Below are 15,162 nucleotides of genomic sequence, written 5' to 3' on the forward strand. Positions count from 1 at the left end.
AGGTAGAATTTGATAATTATTAACACCTTTACATATTTTAATGGACGTTTAAAATCTTCACCTCATGCTGGGGGTGGTACAATGTGCTTGTAGTCCCAGCTACTTGGGAGGCTGAAGCAGGAGGATCATTTGAGGCCAGTAATTTGAGTCAGTAGCACGTGATATTCATGCCTGTGAATAGCCACCACAGTGCAGCCTGGGCAACATTGCGAGATCCCATATGTAAAAATAAAATAAATAAAAATTTTAAACAACCCTCTTTTCAATTACCAAATTTTATTTTTCTTCTTGTGTTTTTAAAGGATTGTTTGATGGTAGGTCTACACACTTGCGGTGATCTGGCTCCAAATACTTTGAGAATATTTACTTCCAAGTCTGAAATCAAGGGAGTTTGCAGTGTGGGTTGTTGCTACCACCTCTTATCTGAAGAATTTGAAAACCAACATAAAGGTACAAATTCCCCATGTATCATAATTTTTATTCATTTGAGCATAATGACTGTTTTCTATTTCTCCCCATTTTTTCATCATTACCGTGATTTAGACCAGCATTTAAGATAACATCTGACTTTCTTGCACTTTTAGTGTTACAGTATTATTGAAATTTAATGCATCACCACCTGTATATTTGTTATAGTTTATCAGGTCATAAAATGGGCTTAATGAGTGCTGAAGCCTTTGAAAATATTTGAAAATTTTTTGTGATACATATTTTAGAGAACTTCTGTTTCAAAATATTTGTGAAGTATACATTTACTGAGATAGTAAAACTGAGTTATTTTGTTATGAATATTGGATTTCAGAGTTTGCTTTTGTTTCCAAAGCCTTTTTCATTTCTGAAGGAATACTGATATTTAAAAAAGAAAAAGTTCTTTACTGTGTTTTGAAGAGTCAGCATATGAAAATTTTAGAAAACTGTAAAACTGTGTGATTGCATTAAAATAATAGTAGTCAGACTATGCTACCTGTATTTAGAAGGTGCCTGGTGAGCAAAGTATGGAGTAGGTTTGCAAGATTTGAAGCACCCCATGTATTCATTCAGAGCAGCTCCTGAAATACCTCTGCTCCATTTTGCATGTTAAATCTTTCCATAAGATTTTGTAAGGTATGATTTCAAAACTGCTGGTTCAGATTAGATGGCTATTTAGTATACTAATATTAGCAGTTCGTTTTTATGTTAGTTTAATGGTATCTTTATCTGTGTCATAGCTAAGAGTTTTAGATCGGGAATTTTTAGGTTACCAACTTTTGTGTGCATTAAGATGGTATTGGTTGATCTTTTCTTCGTTTTAAAACCCAGATTAATGTATTTTAATTATTTCTTATTTAGTCATGACCAGGAGGTAAACATTGTAATTGTTTAATTTTATTGAAATGTGACAAGGTGAAACAGAAGCCATGTTTAGAATTGGCAAAAATTTTTATGAAATAGAGTTGATCAAATTATAATTATTTTATGTCAGTGTTTTGAAATTTTTATTTTAGGAAAAGTATGAAATAGTGAAATTATGAATATATAGAGATAGAATGAAAGAAAGCAAATTGACAAAAATTTAGCACTAGTTTAATTTAGATGGAGAATATATGATTGTCAGGCTATTATTACCAACTCATTTTTTTCTAAGTACAGAAATTTTCAAGACCAAAAATTAGGGTAAAAAATGAACTTAAAAATAGAAGAAAAAAAAGTATTTCTACTAAACTATATACCCATATATTTACATTATGTTATAGAATTTTTATGTATCTTTTCTGAAATAAATGAAAAAATACTTTAATGCAATCATAGTTCTACAGCTTTTTAAATATTATATGTATAATATTTTCCTTAACTGACAATAGGGTAAGATTTATATAGGTAAGTGCTTACTTTTGGGGTTTATTATTTGGTTGTTAGTTCAAGAGTTTCCTGTTCTGTAGGTACAGTGAAATTCAATTAATAAATGGCTCAATTTGGGGACAGGTGTAGACACTTGGTGTGTCATTAAATTTAGAGACACTAATCCTAGCAATTTGGGAGGCCGAGGCAGGCAGACCACTTGAGGTCAGGAGTTCAAGACCGGCCTGGCCAACATGGTGAAACTCCATTTCTACTAAAAATACAAAAAAATTAGCTGGCCGTGGTGGTGGGTGCCTGTAATCACAGCTACCCTGGAGGCTGAGACAGGAGAATCTCTTTAACCCAGGAGGCAGAGGTTGCAGTGAGCCGAGATGGAGCCATTGCACTCCAGCCTGGGCAACGAGCAAAACTCCATCTCAAAAAAAAAAAAAAAAAAAAAAAAAATTAGAGTCACTATCTTTACCCTACATTTTAAGATCTTTAATTTCAGTTGCCTGCTTCCTTCTTTCACTTCATCGTCATTGCCCCCAAGGATGCCTTCCCATTCCAAGGGGCCTCCGTCTGCTCTTCACACAGTACTTTTTTAAGACTCTCATCTCTGGTCTGGACCTTAGCAGCCATCACTCTGTACTGTGAAGTCTCAGGATTTTCCCACCAAAGATGGATCCTATATTTTTTGGCAGCATACTGTACTCTCTCTCACACTCTTTTCTGCACAGTTGCACCTTACTCTTTCTCCGGAGTGATCCCCGGAGCTCATTCTGCTGGTTTAGGAGAGTGTCTTTCCTAACATATTTAAATTAAAATTTGTTTTGTTGCCGTGGATTGTGAGCAATTTTATCTCTCTTTTGTCTGCTTTTTGTAAAATACGTAAATAGATTCAGATTTAGGTGACTTTGATTATTTTATGGTAACCAGGTGTCATTAGTGCCTTTTTAATCTAATGTTTGATTCTTCAATCTCGTACTTAAAAAAAGTAGCAGAAGTTACTTGCCAGGATTGAAAAAAGAAATTTAATTACTCCTTGCTCATCCATTTTAAATCATTTTTCCAGTACCTTTTCTAATAGATTGTTGCTTTAAGCTGTTAGCAAATATTCATTGTTCATGTATTCTAACTAAAATGAATTTGAATAGGGCATGTTAGGGCTTTGAAAAACCTAAAGGAAGAAAGAAGCAAGATTGTGTATCCACATATTGTCATTGCCATTTCTTGCCTGCAAATGAAAAATTGGTAGATTGATTAGTCTTGAGAGGCACAGGTTCCATTCACTTTTGTATCTTCAGTACTAAGCACATTCACTCAAATGTGATTGAATAGATGAATATTTGTGTAATATGTGTTAAAATCAAGTAACTAGGAATAAAAAAAAAAAAAATCACTGCTTTCCTGCCTTGGCAGCTGAGTTTTACACACCTCAGAGAGTATGTGATTGCACTGAACAAACATTTATTGAGCAACTACTATTTTCAAGACACTGTACTTGGTACTTTATGTAAAATAATGGGAAATGGGGGAGAGGCTCATAAAAAGTCAATAGTTATGGAAAGAGATAGGAAAAATAGATGACAAGCAGAGTTCAGTTCAATATCATGAGTGCCAACTGTGTTCCACTCTGTGCTTAGGGGTGGAGATACAAAAATGAGACATCGTCTTCACCCTTAAATAATTTCTTTAAAAAGCCCTCAATCCTAGGAACCAGATAATCCTTATTAGTAATTTTTAAAAAACATTATTTTTTTGTAAAAACCATTCAGAATAGAAAATTCAAATTACATAGGAAAAGAAAATACAAAGTCCCCATACCTATATTGGTTTTTTATGTAATTTTCCAGAAAAGAAAAAAATTTACATATACACATTCTATATTCTTATATATTGTAGACAAACAAATGTATAAACTGTTCATCACCTCTTTTCACATAATATATTCTTGATAGTCTTTCTATATCAGCACAGAGAATGTTGCTTTAGTCTTTTTCATTTTGCAAGGTATTTAATATATTGTATTTTATTTATTCAGTACTAAATAGTTAATACTTAAGGCAGTGGTATTCTTCTTTTAATAAATGAAAATTTAGTGAACTGTTGAGCAGTTTATTTTCTTTATCATCAAACATTAGTTTCAAAATAGTATAGTAGTTGCCATAAGACAACTACTATATTACATCTGTTATCTTACAGCAGAGTAGCATGTAACTCTGTCTGTGAGGGGTTGAGGGTATGTTCCTGTGTAGTGATACCCACTGTGTCTTGAAAGATTCAGCAGAAGTTAATCAGACGAGGAAGTAAGAAGGGTGTTGCAGGCAGAATAAACAAAGGCATGCAGTGATAGACGTTTAAAATCAAGTTTTTTTTCCTCTTTGACTTCATAGTCACTCTTCCTCATTGTAATTGTCTTTCCCCCATCTTATTCTTGTTCATGTCTTTCATAGAAGCAATTATAATAATAAAACTAATGTCCATTTCAGTCAGTATAAAGGCATGATTTTTATTGACCTCCTTTCACATGTAAGATTACTGCCTAATCTATTTTCCCAAAATCTCTTCTTGATTCTCTTTCTTTCTTTCATTAGTACTTGGTCATTCATAAAATCATCTTTGAGTCTTCTAAGAAAATTAGTTGAAGAGAATACCTCCACATTTTTACACACTAGAAATGGAAGCCTCTCAGTTAACAGATTCTCAAGCATTAGTCTTGTATCCTGCCTGGGTAAAGGCAGTTTTGTCTTCTCTTCTGAAGTTGCTGTTGTTCACTGTGGGTTTGCAGGACATTTAGGCCACAGGATTTAAATAAGAAAAAGTGTTGGAAAGGTTTGTGAGAACCGTGACCGGCAGCTATAAACTGTGAATTTCCCTCCCTATAGGGATAGTAAACTGGAAACGCTTTCCTGTCAAAAATATCTTACCCATCAAGAATCATTGATATGATAAGGCAAACAATGCTAGGCTTCAGTAGGGAAAGCTAATAGTAATATCTTAATGTTACTTAATTTCCTGATGCATACTTGAGTGAATAGATGATTGGGAGTTTTGCTTGTCGGGAAAGCAAAGAATAAGCAGGAGGAAACAGGACTGAGTGATATGATGAAATGGGTGGGGATGTATGCAACGTGAGTACCCTCAAATACTCTGGAGGTCAAGAAAACAGTTGGAAAGCCAAGAGATAAGAGAAAAATGTGGGAAAAAAAATGATAGGAATAATGAAAGTAAACTTGGTTTATATTGCAGTTTTGCCTAGCCCTGGACTGAAACACTTTCTCATCTCAAAAACCAGATGGCAAAGGTAACATACTACCTTTTCTCTTTCCAACACTCCATCTCCATTTTTCTCACTGTATCTTTGCTGTAGTAAAACAGAGAAGATGTGAACCATCCCATGAAATTTTTATAACAGTATTTCTCAATTCTAGCTGCCTTGCTGAGTCGAATTTGACACTTTTAGTGTATGGATGCCTACACCTGCCTCTTAACATCTGAATAATAATCTCTAGGCATAAGACTTGAATATAACTATGATTAAGAAGTTCTATAGGTAATTCTGATGAACGGCATGTTTGAAAACAAGGTATGTATTATGATTATATAAGAAGACATGAAGAATTCTACAGGATGACTTACAGATATATGTTCAAGATTATGTATAGTTATTGTTCTTCTATGCAGAGACTTAGATGGGTCCTAGTCAAGTGGGTCCTAGTCAAGTTTGCAAATTCATATGACAGGTTAAACTCAAAAGGGCCTAGGAGTTTGTATCAAAGTCCAAAATGCAGAGAGCTGGAGTAACTAGACCAAAACAACATCCTTGAAGTATAGAGCTCAGAGTAAAAACCTGGGGAAAACAAACACAGATGCAAGAAGGCAGGAAACTGGGTCATAAATAGGGAATGAAGTTAAGTGGTTAGAAGCTAGATAAATTCAAGGAGAAAAATCTAGAACAAGCAAAGTATGTTTGGGATAATTATTATGGGTATCCCTAGATTTTTGATAGCTTACCTTTATCAATGAACAGATGTGACTCTGTGTGTGTGTGTGTATGAAGGCAGACAATGACAAACAGAGTTTGTTCTGGGCTATTTAGCAGAAACTGTTTTGATTGATGGAATACGGACATAGCCTTATTTTGTTTATACAATATATACTATGGAGTCCTACTATTCCATACTGAAATACAAATCTACCACTATATAGTTTGATCATTATGCTAAAATATCTGACTTACAGAGAAAGGGGTTTATGTGCACAAAGTTAGCATATTTCCTGTAATATATCAATCACTAGGTTCCATGGAGTTATATCTCTGAATGGTTAAATATGTCATATGCCCTTCTTTTAATATTTTACACACCTTCACCCTCACTTTATTTGCACAGCTGTTTTTAAGTTTGAATTGGGGCAGTGTTGCCCTTTGGGATGTAAATTTGAGTTATTAATAGTCTAATATAATACAGTAGAAAATTCTGGTATGTACATTGCTACTTTTTATGATGATATTTACTATGTAAACAATATGTGTTTTCCATGAATGTGTTTACCCAATGCAATGTGGTAGACCATAGAGGTAGTCTGTCATGAATGTCAGTTTTTAAAAATACCACAAAGCTCTATGAGCCATTGTGAATACTGAATTTATACCATATGTTTTAAAACTACTTTTAAATATTTTTACATTATAAGCAGTCGTCCCTAGGAGAACAAGAAATACCAGAAACATTTTTATTGCAGTCCTTTATAGAGTATCTGTTTGGTCAAGCTTGACTAATGTTTCAGTATTTTGAATATTGATTATTATAATAATTAATTTGAAGTGTTTACATTAGTTCTTCTTCTAGAAGTTGTAGAGAGAACTTTTTTGGGTAAATATCAAGATAACTTGGTTGTTTTGGTACAAACAGAAGAAGCACTACTAGTTACCAATTCAGATCTATGCATTTTTTCTTCTTTGCTAACTGAACCATGATTTTGTTAAGGAATCATCAGTTGCTACTGGGAGCAACCCTTTCCAGGGCACAAATCTGTGACTGATCTGCTCCTTCCCTGCCTCCTCCCAGCTTAGTACCAGGGCGTCTTCTAGTATTGATAGTGCACTCCACATTTGCACAGTCAAGTATCAGTGGTGTAACCCTTGAAAGTCTGCAGGCTTAACTTCATGTTTACCCCTAGCCTTAATATGATATGGAATAATGAGGTGATTCTCCCATAGGATCCTCCATTTACTTTAAAAAAAAAAAATACAGTAGAGGGTCACAAATCATCTTTTGATGGTGTCTTTTAATCTGATGCTGCCATTTCTGTATCAAACAAATTTGTCAAGGGTGCATGATACCTATCCTAATGTAGACTGTTTCTCAAGTTGTATCATCTCTAGGAATTATGAGGAAGGAGGCTACATATCTACATATGTAGATAATTATCTTTACTATTGTTGAGGTTTAAAAATTTTTCCTTTGCTTTAAATTTAGAGGTACTTCATCTGAAAAGGTGTCTAGAGGTTGAAGAAAAACGTGTTGAGCACATTGTTTGAATATATAACATACTGTTTAAATAAGCTTATCTTACATTTCCAGATTTCTCAAATATTCTATATATGATACTAAAACTGCTAACATAACATTAACCAGTTAATATCAGCACTAAATCATGTATTATATCATAGAAAAATGTATGACTAATGTCTTAGTCCCGTTAATGGCAATGAATTAATCTTACCATTGCAACAGTGCAAACAATTGCCATCTTTTCAGTAAAGATCTGACAATATTTTCTATCTCATACAATATGTATTTTCTTAAAGAAGGCTGTTTACTGCTGTGGGCATTTAATGCTGGAAGTTTGGAGGATATTGAGGAATAAAGCATCATTTCTCTTTTCAAAACAGCATGGATTTGACTTCCATTTCCAGCAGTGTGAGAGAGGAGATTTTTCTGAGGATTCCTCCTGCTACAGTTCAGCTAGATACTGGCTAAATTAGAACATGTATTTTTTTAGGCATTGCTGAGTCCTCAGAAAATAAGGGAAATCTCTATGGATCAAGAAAAATTATAAACAAAATGTTTAAAAGGAGAGAATGGGCAGAGGGAGGAAGAGGAGTTGAGACCAAAGGAGGGAACTATGAGCCATAAAGTGATAGATAGTGTTGTTCTGAGATAAATGCTGGTCTCATTGACATCTAAGACTAATAATGGTCCCCAACTAATAGGGAAGCTGATCCTGAAATATCCATACTAAGCCATACACTTGACTGAGACAAAACAGTCTTCAGTCTATCTCATACATAAGCAAATTCAAATCCTTTTAGGGAACTACTTCTTAAATTTAGGCTCTTGAAATTTCAACAGATTAAAATCTATTAAATATGAGCTAAAATCTTAGAAAATCCCAACTATATCCTAAGATACATGTGGCTAGATATCTTGGCTGACCCTCCTATTGTATTCAACTAAAAATCCTGAATACAATTAATTTTTCCTAGAAGCATTGAAATGATGGAAATATATATCCAGTCAATATATAGAAGAGTGCCGAAGTCCTCAAAGATAATGGAAACACTGAAGCTCCTGAGGGTATTTGTGTGCCACAGCAAACTTGAGCTTTAATAATTTCATGATTTGAAACCACAAAGGTGGGAACAAAAATAAAGGTACCAGTAGCAGGAAGAGAGTAAATTTGAAAAATTCAAGAAGCATTTAAGATTGTTTAAAGAAGATAAAGGAAAAGGGATTATCAAGGATCATTGTCAGGTTTCTGTTTTGAGCAGCTGAGTGAATGACAGAACAATGTATATGATAGGAAACACTGAGGAGGAACCAAGTTTTGGGGCAAAGGTGGGATATGTTTCTTTAATGTTTTTCTTTCATTCCTAGCATTTGCCATAAAATGGGATATATAGCAAGCAGTCAGTAAAGGAATAGCATATGAAATAAAATTATAAATGGTTAAAAAAAAAGTGCTGATTCAGCACTGGTCAAACCTAAAGAAGAAACAAAGGTATTTGATGAGACATCTACAGAATAATTATATTTTAAATTAATTCTTTTCAATTACTCTCTTTTGGCCTTCCTATAAATCATTAGTATTTTGTCAAGAATCTGGAGATTAAGGCATGGATCTTTTTTTAGCAACTCCTAATTTAAACCATGAAACTAAAATGAAGACTTTGAAATTATGAGAACATAAGAGCCAATTTAGTAACAACAACATTGGGCCATAAATATCAATAAAGATTTATTCAACATAGAATATGCTAAAATTTAGGAGATACTCAGCAAACTAAGTATGCACCCACTGCCCACTTTGCTAGATACTGAGGATATCTAAATGAAACATTTTAAAGTAATATCTAATGTAATAAATAGGGTTTTTTTTTTACTGATAAGATAATTGTAATATAGTTTGATAGGTACTGTATTAGAGTTATGTATAAGTTACATGCCAAGCATAGAGAGAGCGATTTCTAGATGTCCAAGGGAGTGCAGAAACACTGCATAGAAGAAAACATGCTTTGACTGACTAGCATTCTCCTCTGTCTCTGTAATATTGTGACCTGGGTGAATCAGTTAGCTTTTGTGGATCATCTGTAAATAGTGAAGCAAGAGAGGGGTTAAATTAGACGATCTGTCCCTTCTGGCTCTAATGATATCATTCTATTGCTTGAATGTAGCTTTCCAAAACATGCGTATTATTTAAATTTAACATTATTTGTATTTATCAAGACATTTATTTTTAGTATCTTTTTTCTTAATTATATTGGATTTGCATAAATAAATACTTTCCTGCTACTAGTCTGCATTTGGATGATAATAAGACATTTTTGAAAATTTTACTTTTACATTTATACCAGTATAATAATGGCCATAAATGTTGTTTCTCCCAGTTTTATATGTTTGGGTTTTAAGAAGTAAAACTAGCAATAATTTATAGCAAATGTATATTATATATATTTATTTTCTTAACTATATTGATATTAATAGTGTATTAGTTTGTTCAGTAATTCAGTGAGGAACTATCAGGATCTATCTCAGCTTGAATTAAGTTTCTGGTGTGACTAGTGTAGGTATTGTTCTTTGCAACCATATAGCAGATGAGTAGACTTTACTACCAGCCTTGTAGATTCAGCTGTTTATAAGCTTTTGTTACAATATCACATTGCTCCTCATTGTTCAGCTGGACCTATGTCTTAGAAACATTCTTGCCAATTAATATGGGATGAATACAGAGATTTCTAGATGTACTTGGCATTCTGTGCACAATTACCTCACTCTGACAGCTGTATATGATCTTCCGTCAGCTGTATGTTTTCTAGAATACTGGCACTGATTTTATTTTTGCCATGGGGCATCTTCTTGCTGCCTTTAAGTAGTTAGAAATGAAACTTTAATATATTTTGCTTCTTTCTTTCTTTAATTTGCACTTCGTTATTTTTTGTGATTAATAGAAAGTAGTTTTTGAAGCTCATGCAAATTGGATTTATTCAGCATAAAAAAGTTCTCCTTGTGTTCATGGTAAGTAAAAGAAGCCAAGAAAGTGTTTAAATCCAAAATAGAAAATGAGTATGTCCACTTAAAAGAAGTAGTAAAGAGGAAGAGTTTATACTTTGTATATAAAGTAATATGAAAGCAAAGTTGACAGAAATTCTAATCAGAGAGTTGACAGTCAAATTAATATAAAACAGGTTTTACAAAAACTAGATTACAATCTACTCATTTTATATATAAATCTAGATTTTGATGCCGTAGAGCAAATAACCTTGAAAAATATTTTGCTGTAATGTTCTCATTTCTTTTTTCCTGGGGTAAATAAATTACCAGAAAGTTGTCTAAATTTTCTTCATTATCATCCATCTGACACAATGTGTGAAATTTTTATTGGTATGAAGTTACAACATATTAGTATAAAAATTATCTCAGGTGTTCCATATGTGTCTCATTATAAATTATTTTATCAAGTATAGAGTTTTGCAGCAGAGGGAACCTGTCATGCACAATGAGAAACTCCACTGGGAAGCTGCTATTACAGTGTTTGCCAAACCAACACAATGTTTTCTCTCAGCACCTGGGTTTTGCCATTGTATAGTCATGCATAAAAATACCAGGACAATTGTATCTGGACTGATTCATTAATAATAAATGTTTTAATGCAGATATGACGCCTTTAAAGTAATATACGTGTCTTTTAAAACTGGGTGTTTATTTTCTTTTTTATATACATCACACTTTATATACATATACCTTGAGATTACATTTCCAGCCTGCATTTTTAACCAAAGGATAAGTGAAATACTGGTACATTGATCATATAATGGAATTAGCAGTGGAGATGAGAACTAGAAAAAAAGGATATTGTAAATCGGGCTATGTATACCTGGCGTATTAGGCAGGGTGCCCATACACACACATGTAATTAGATTTATTAAGAATGGGCTGACAAAATTATGGAGGCTGACAAGTTCCACAATATGCTCTCTACAGGCCGGAGACCCAGGAAAGCCAGTGGTGTGCATTCCTGTGTGAGACTAAACGCCTGAGAATCAGGAATGCCAATGGTGTAAGTCCCAGGCCAAAGGCAAGAGAAGACGGATGTCTCAGCTTGTGCAGTGAGGTAGTGAGGGAGAGAATTCAGCCTTTCCCTAACTTTTTGCCCTACTCAGACTCTCAATGGGTTTGATGATGCCCACCCATATTAGGGAGGGCAGTCTGCTTTATTCAGACCACCAATTCAAACACTCATTTCTTCCCAAAACTCCCTCATGGGCCATCCAGAAATAATGTTTAACCAGATATCTGGGCATCCCATGGCTCAATCAAGTTGACACATGAAATTAACCCTCACACTCGGCATGGTCCAGTAGGAAACAAATCAGAGATAATAAATTTAATCATTTTATTGTAATCGTTACCATTTTACTATTACCAACTCTCTCCATTTGTGTTTTCTGGGAAACAAAACTTCATACATAGAGTCTATATCTCAGTGATTTAAATTGAAGGTACAGTCTGGTGAAGGCCGAAAGAAAGGAACCATAGGGGCTCAGTCCATATTTATGGAATGAATTAGTTACTTGCCATAAACATATAATAATTGTGCTGTGATTTTCTTTAAATGTCTTGCATTCTAGAATCTTTAAGTATCTCCTTTACAACTTGAATCATTGTTGACAACTGCACATACACATTATCTTTTTAAGTTACTTTTTATACCCACATTTTTTCTGATCATTTAAGAACAGAGCAATTTCTAGAACTTGCCTGCTTTTGAATTGCCTTCTATATTATTATTCTTATGGTTATACTATTTTAAGTTTATTCTTCATTATTTTATTAATGCTTAAGAGTAGGTCTAATTTAAATAATTATATTTATCATTTAGGGTTTGTTTTTGTTGTTGCTGTTGTTGTTTTGTTGTTTTGTTTTTTGAGACAGGGTCTCACTCTGTTGTCCAGGCTGGAGTGCAGTATCATGATCATGGCACACAGTAGCCTCGACCTGGGTTCAGGCAATCCTCCCTCCCCAGCTTCCCAACTAGTTGGGACTACTGGTGCGTGACACCACTCCTGGCCAATGCTTGGCTTTTTTTTGGTTTTTGTTTGTTTGTTTGTTGTCATAAAGACAGGGTTTCACCATGTTGCTTATGCTGGTCTTGAACTCATGGACTGAGGCACTCTGCCCACCTCTGCCTCCCAAAATGTTGGGATTACAGGTGTGAGCACCATGCCAGGCCTATCCTCTTAGTTTTAATGTATTTTAGAAACCAGTAACATGTAAGTACTTCACAAATCTTGATAGTTCAATATAATGTTTAATACACCTTTTATCCTTAGGCAATATTTTGAATATCATATATACTTGGCCTTATTTAAAACCTGAAATGAAAATCAAGAAAATTTTATAGAATTGTCCTATAACTGATGCTAATTATAAAACTATAAAATTCTAAGGTGGGAAATGAGTTTCTAAGCTTGCAACTAAACTGAGAGGTAATCTTTACTTGAGAATGTGTCAATCTGCATGGCAATTCTTCAGATACCTTTGAAGGATATTTTTCAGGAAACCTAAGGAGTCTTTGTCAGTCCTTAAAGAGAATAACATGGAACAGAGACTTAAGTTTAAAATCAAGGTAAAATGGCTGGTAAATGACAAATACTTGACTTTTTTTTTTTCCAAAAAAAAACTATGTTTTGTGGGAGATTGTAAGATGCCTATCAACCTAAATTTTACTTTATTGTTTCAAAGCATTATAAAAGTGACATAGATGCATGTGACACACAAAAAGGAAGTTTTAATAAAGGACTTTGAAGTATGAATGAACTCAAAATATTAAACATTTATTTCTATATTTACCTTTCAACATAAGTAATAAATATATTCACATTATAAAACGAGTTTGAAAGTATGCAAACATATATGTTAAAAAGTAAAAGTTTGTTTGGCATCACATGGTGACACTCCCTTCACATATTTCTTGCTATGCATGTACATATACAAATGTGTACGTGTACAAAAACCTCTTTTCTAACAAAAGGATTCAAACTGAATGTAATCATTCATTCATACATTTATATATTCTTTCAAAAATATTTATGGAGTGTCTACAACATGCCAGATACTTTTGAATGAGAAGTGGAAAAAAAGTCCCTGCACCCATGTCATTTACCTCCTAGTAGGTAGAGACTGCAGAGCAACAAGCAGATATATATCTAGTACATCAGGTGGTGATAAGTACTGTGGAGAAAAATAAAGTAACGTGAGTTTGGAGGCATGCTGTTTTAAATAGGGTAGCCAGGAGAAGCTTTGTTGTTAAGATGACGTTGAGCAGACAGTTGAAGGATGAGGGAGCAAACCATGCAGCTATCTTGGAGACATAGTGTTCCAGACAGAGGGAGCAGCAAGTAAAATACCCTAAGACAGGACCTGTTGGCCCTTTCAAGGAAGAACAAAGACCAGCATGGCTAAAACAGTGTTGTGACAAAAAGCAGGGAAATTTCTTAGGGAACGATTGCTGGAATCCAGATGGAAGATGGATAGTGCATATCAGAGGGGAACTTTGGAAGAGATGGTTAAACACTTCTTGTGCAAGGTTTTTGAAAATGCAGTTTTATGTGGGTATGTGATTGCAAAAAGAAAAGCCTATCTGTAAACATTAATTTGATTTGAGAAAAAGTGAAGTCATTATATGACAAGTTAAAGCAAAAGGATCTAAATCTACCTCAGTAAAAGATTTAAAGCTGGAGAATGTAATGTCAACAAGGATGGTGTGATTATTTTAGAAAGAGATTTGGCTTAAAACAAATTGTCAAGATAATAGGAGAAGCAGCAGATGCTGCTCAAGAGGCAGCAGACAAGTTCCCAGATGCCATTAAGAAAATTATTGGAATGTAAGGGTATCTTCCTGAATAAATTTTCAATGCAGATAACAATGCCCCGTTCTGGATAAAAATAACTGCTGCAAAGAACACTTATTAATAAGGAAGAGAAGCAAGCACCAGGATTGAAGGCAGGAAGCGATAGGCTAAGTCTACTGTTTTGTGCAAATTCAATCAAGTTTATCATCAGAAATGTTCTTATCTCTAACACTACTAACTCTTGGGCCTTAAAGGGAAAAGATAAACATCAGTTGGCTCCTTTTTAGTTGTACAACAAGGAGGCCTGGACAAGAATCCTTTTTCTAGATCGATTTCATCAATGCTGTATATGAAGTCATGAAGTATCTTGTCCATAAGGAGCTGCTTTTAAAGTTCTTTTGATATGATGCTGGACAATGTGGCTGGCCACCCAGAACCCCATACATTCAACACTGCTTTAAAGAAGATGTACAGACAGCTAACAAGTATATGGAAAAGTGGTCAACATTACTGATCATCGGGGAAAGGCAAATTAAAACCACAATGAAATATCACCTCATACGTGTTAAAATGACTGTTATAAAAAAAAAAAAAAAACAAAAAAAAACCACAGGACAACAAGTCTTGACAAGGATATAAAGGGAACCCTGTTACATTGTTGGAAGGAATGTAAATTGGTGCAGTTGCCATGGAAAATGATATAGAGGTTCCTCAGAAAATTAAAAGTAGAATTACCATTTGATTCAGCATTCTGACTTTTGAGTATGTATCTAAAGGAATTGAAATCGGGATCTCGAAGAGATATCTGTACTCCTGTATGTATGACAGCATTATTCACAGTAACCTAAGATATGGAATCATTTCATCTCCATTAATGAATAAATGGATAAAGAAAATGTAGTACACACATACAATGGAATATTAGCCTTTAAAAAGAAGCAAGTCCTGCCGTTTTCTACAATATGGATGGACCTGTAGAAAATTAT

At 34.0% G+C, this 15,162-nt stretch overlaps 1 protein-coding gene across 2 annotated transcripts in view; it reads left to right on the forward strand.

The window, feature by feature from the left end:
• METTL25 (methyltransferase like 25) overlaps positions 1-15,162 on the forward strand; it is a 115,525-nt gene that overhangs the window by 47,703 nt on the left and 52,660 nt on the right. For both annotated transcript variants that reach the window (XM_011934130.1, XM_011934131.1), the window contains exon 5: positions 303-450. In XM_011934130.1, the coding sequence (XP_011789520.1) occupies positions 303-450 (148 nt within the window). The remainder of the gene's footprint in view (positions 1-302; positions 451-15,162) is intronic.

This window comes from Colobus angolensis, unplaced genomic scaffold (genome assembly GCF_000951035.1).
Source record: "Colobus angolensis palliatus isolate OR3802 unplaced genomic scaffold, Cang.pa_1.0 Scaffold131, whole genome shotgun sequence".
NCBI classification, from domain to species: domain Eukaryota; kingdom Metazoa; phylum Chordata; class Mammalia; order Primates; family Cercopithecidae; genus Colobus; species Colobus angolensis.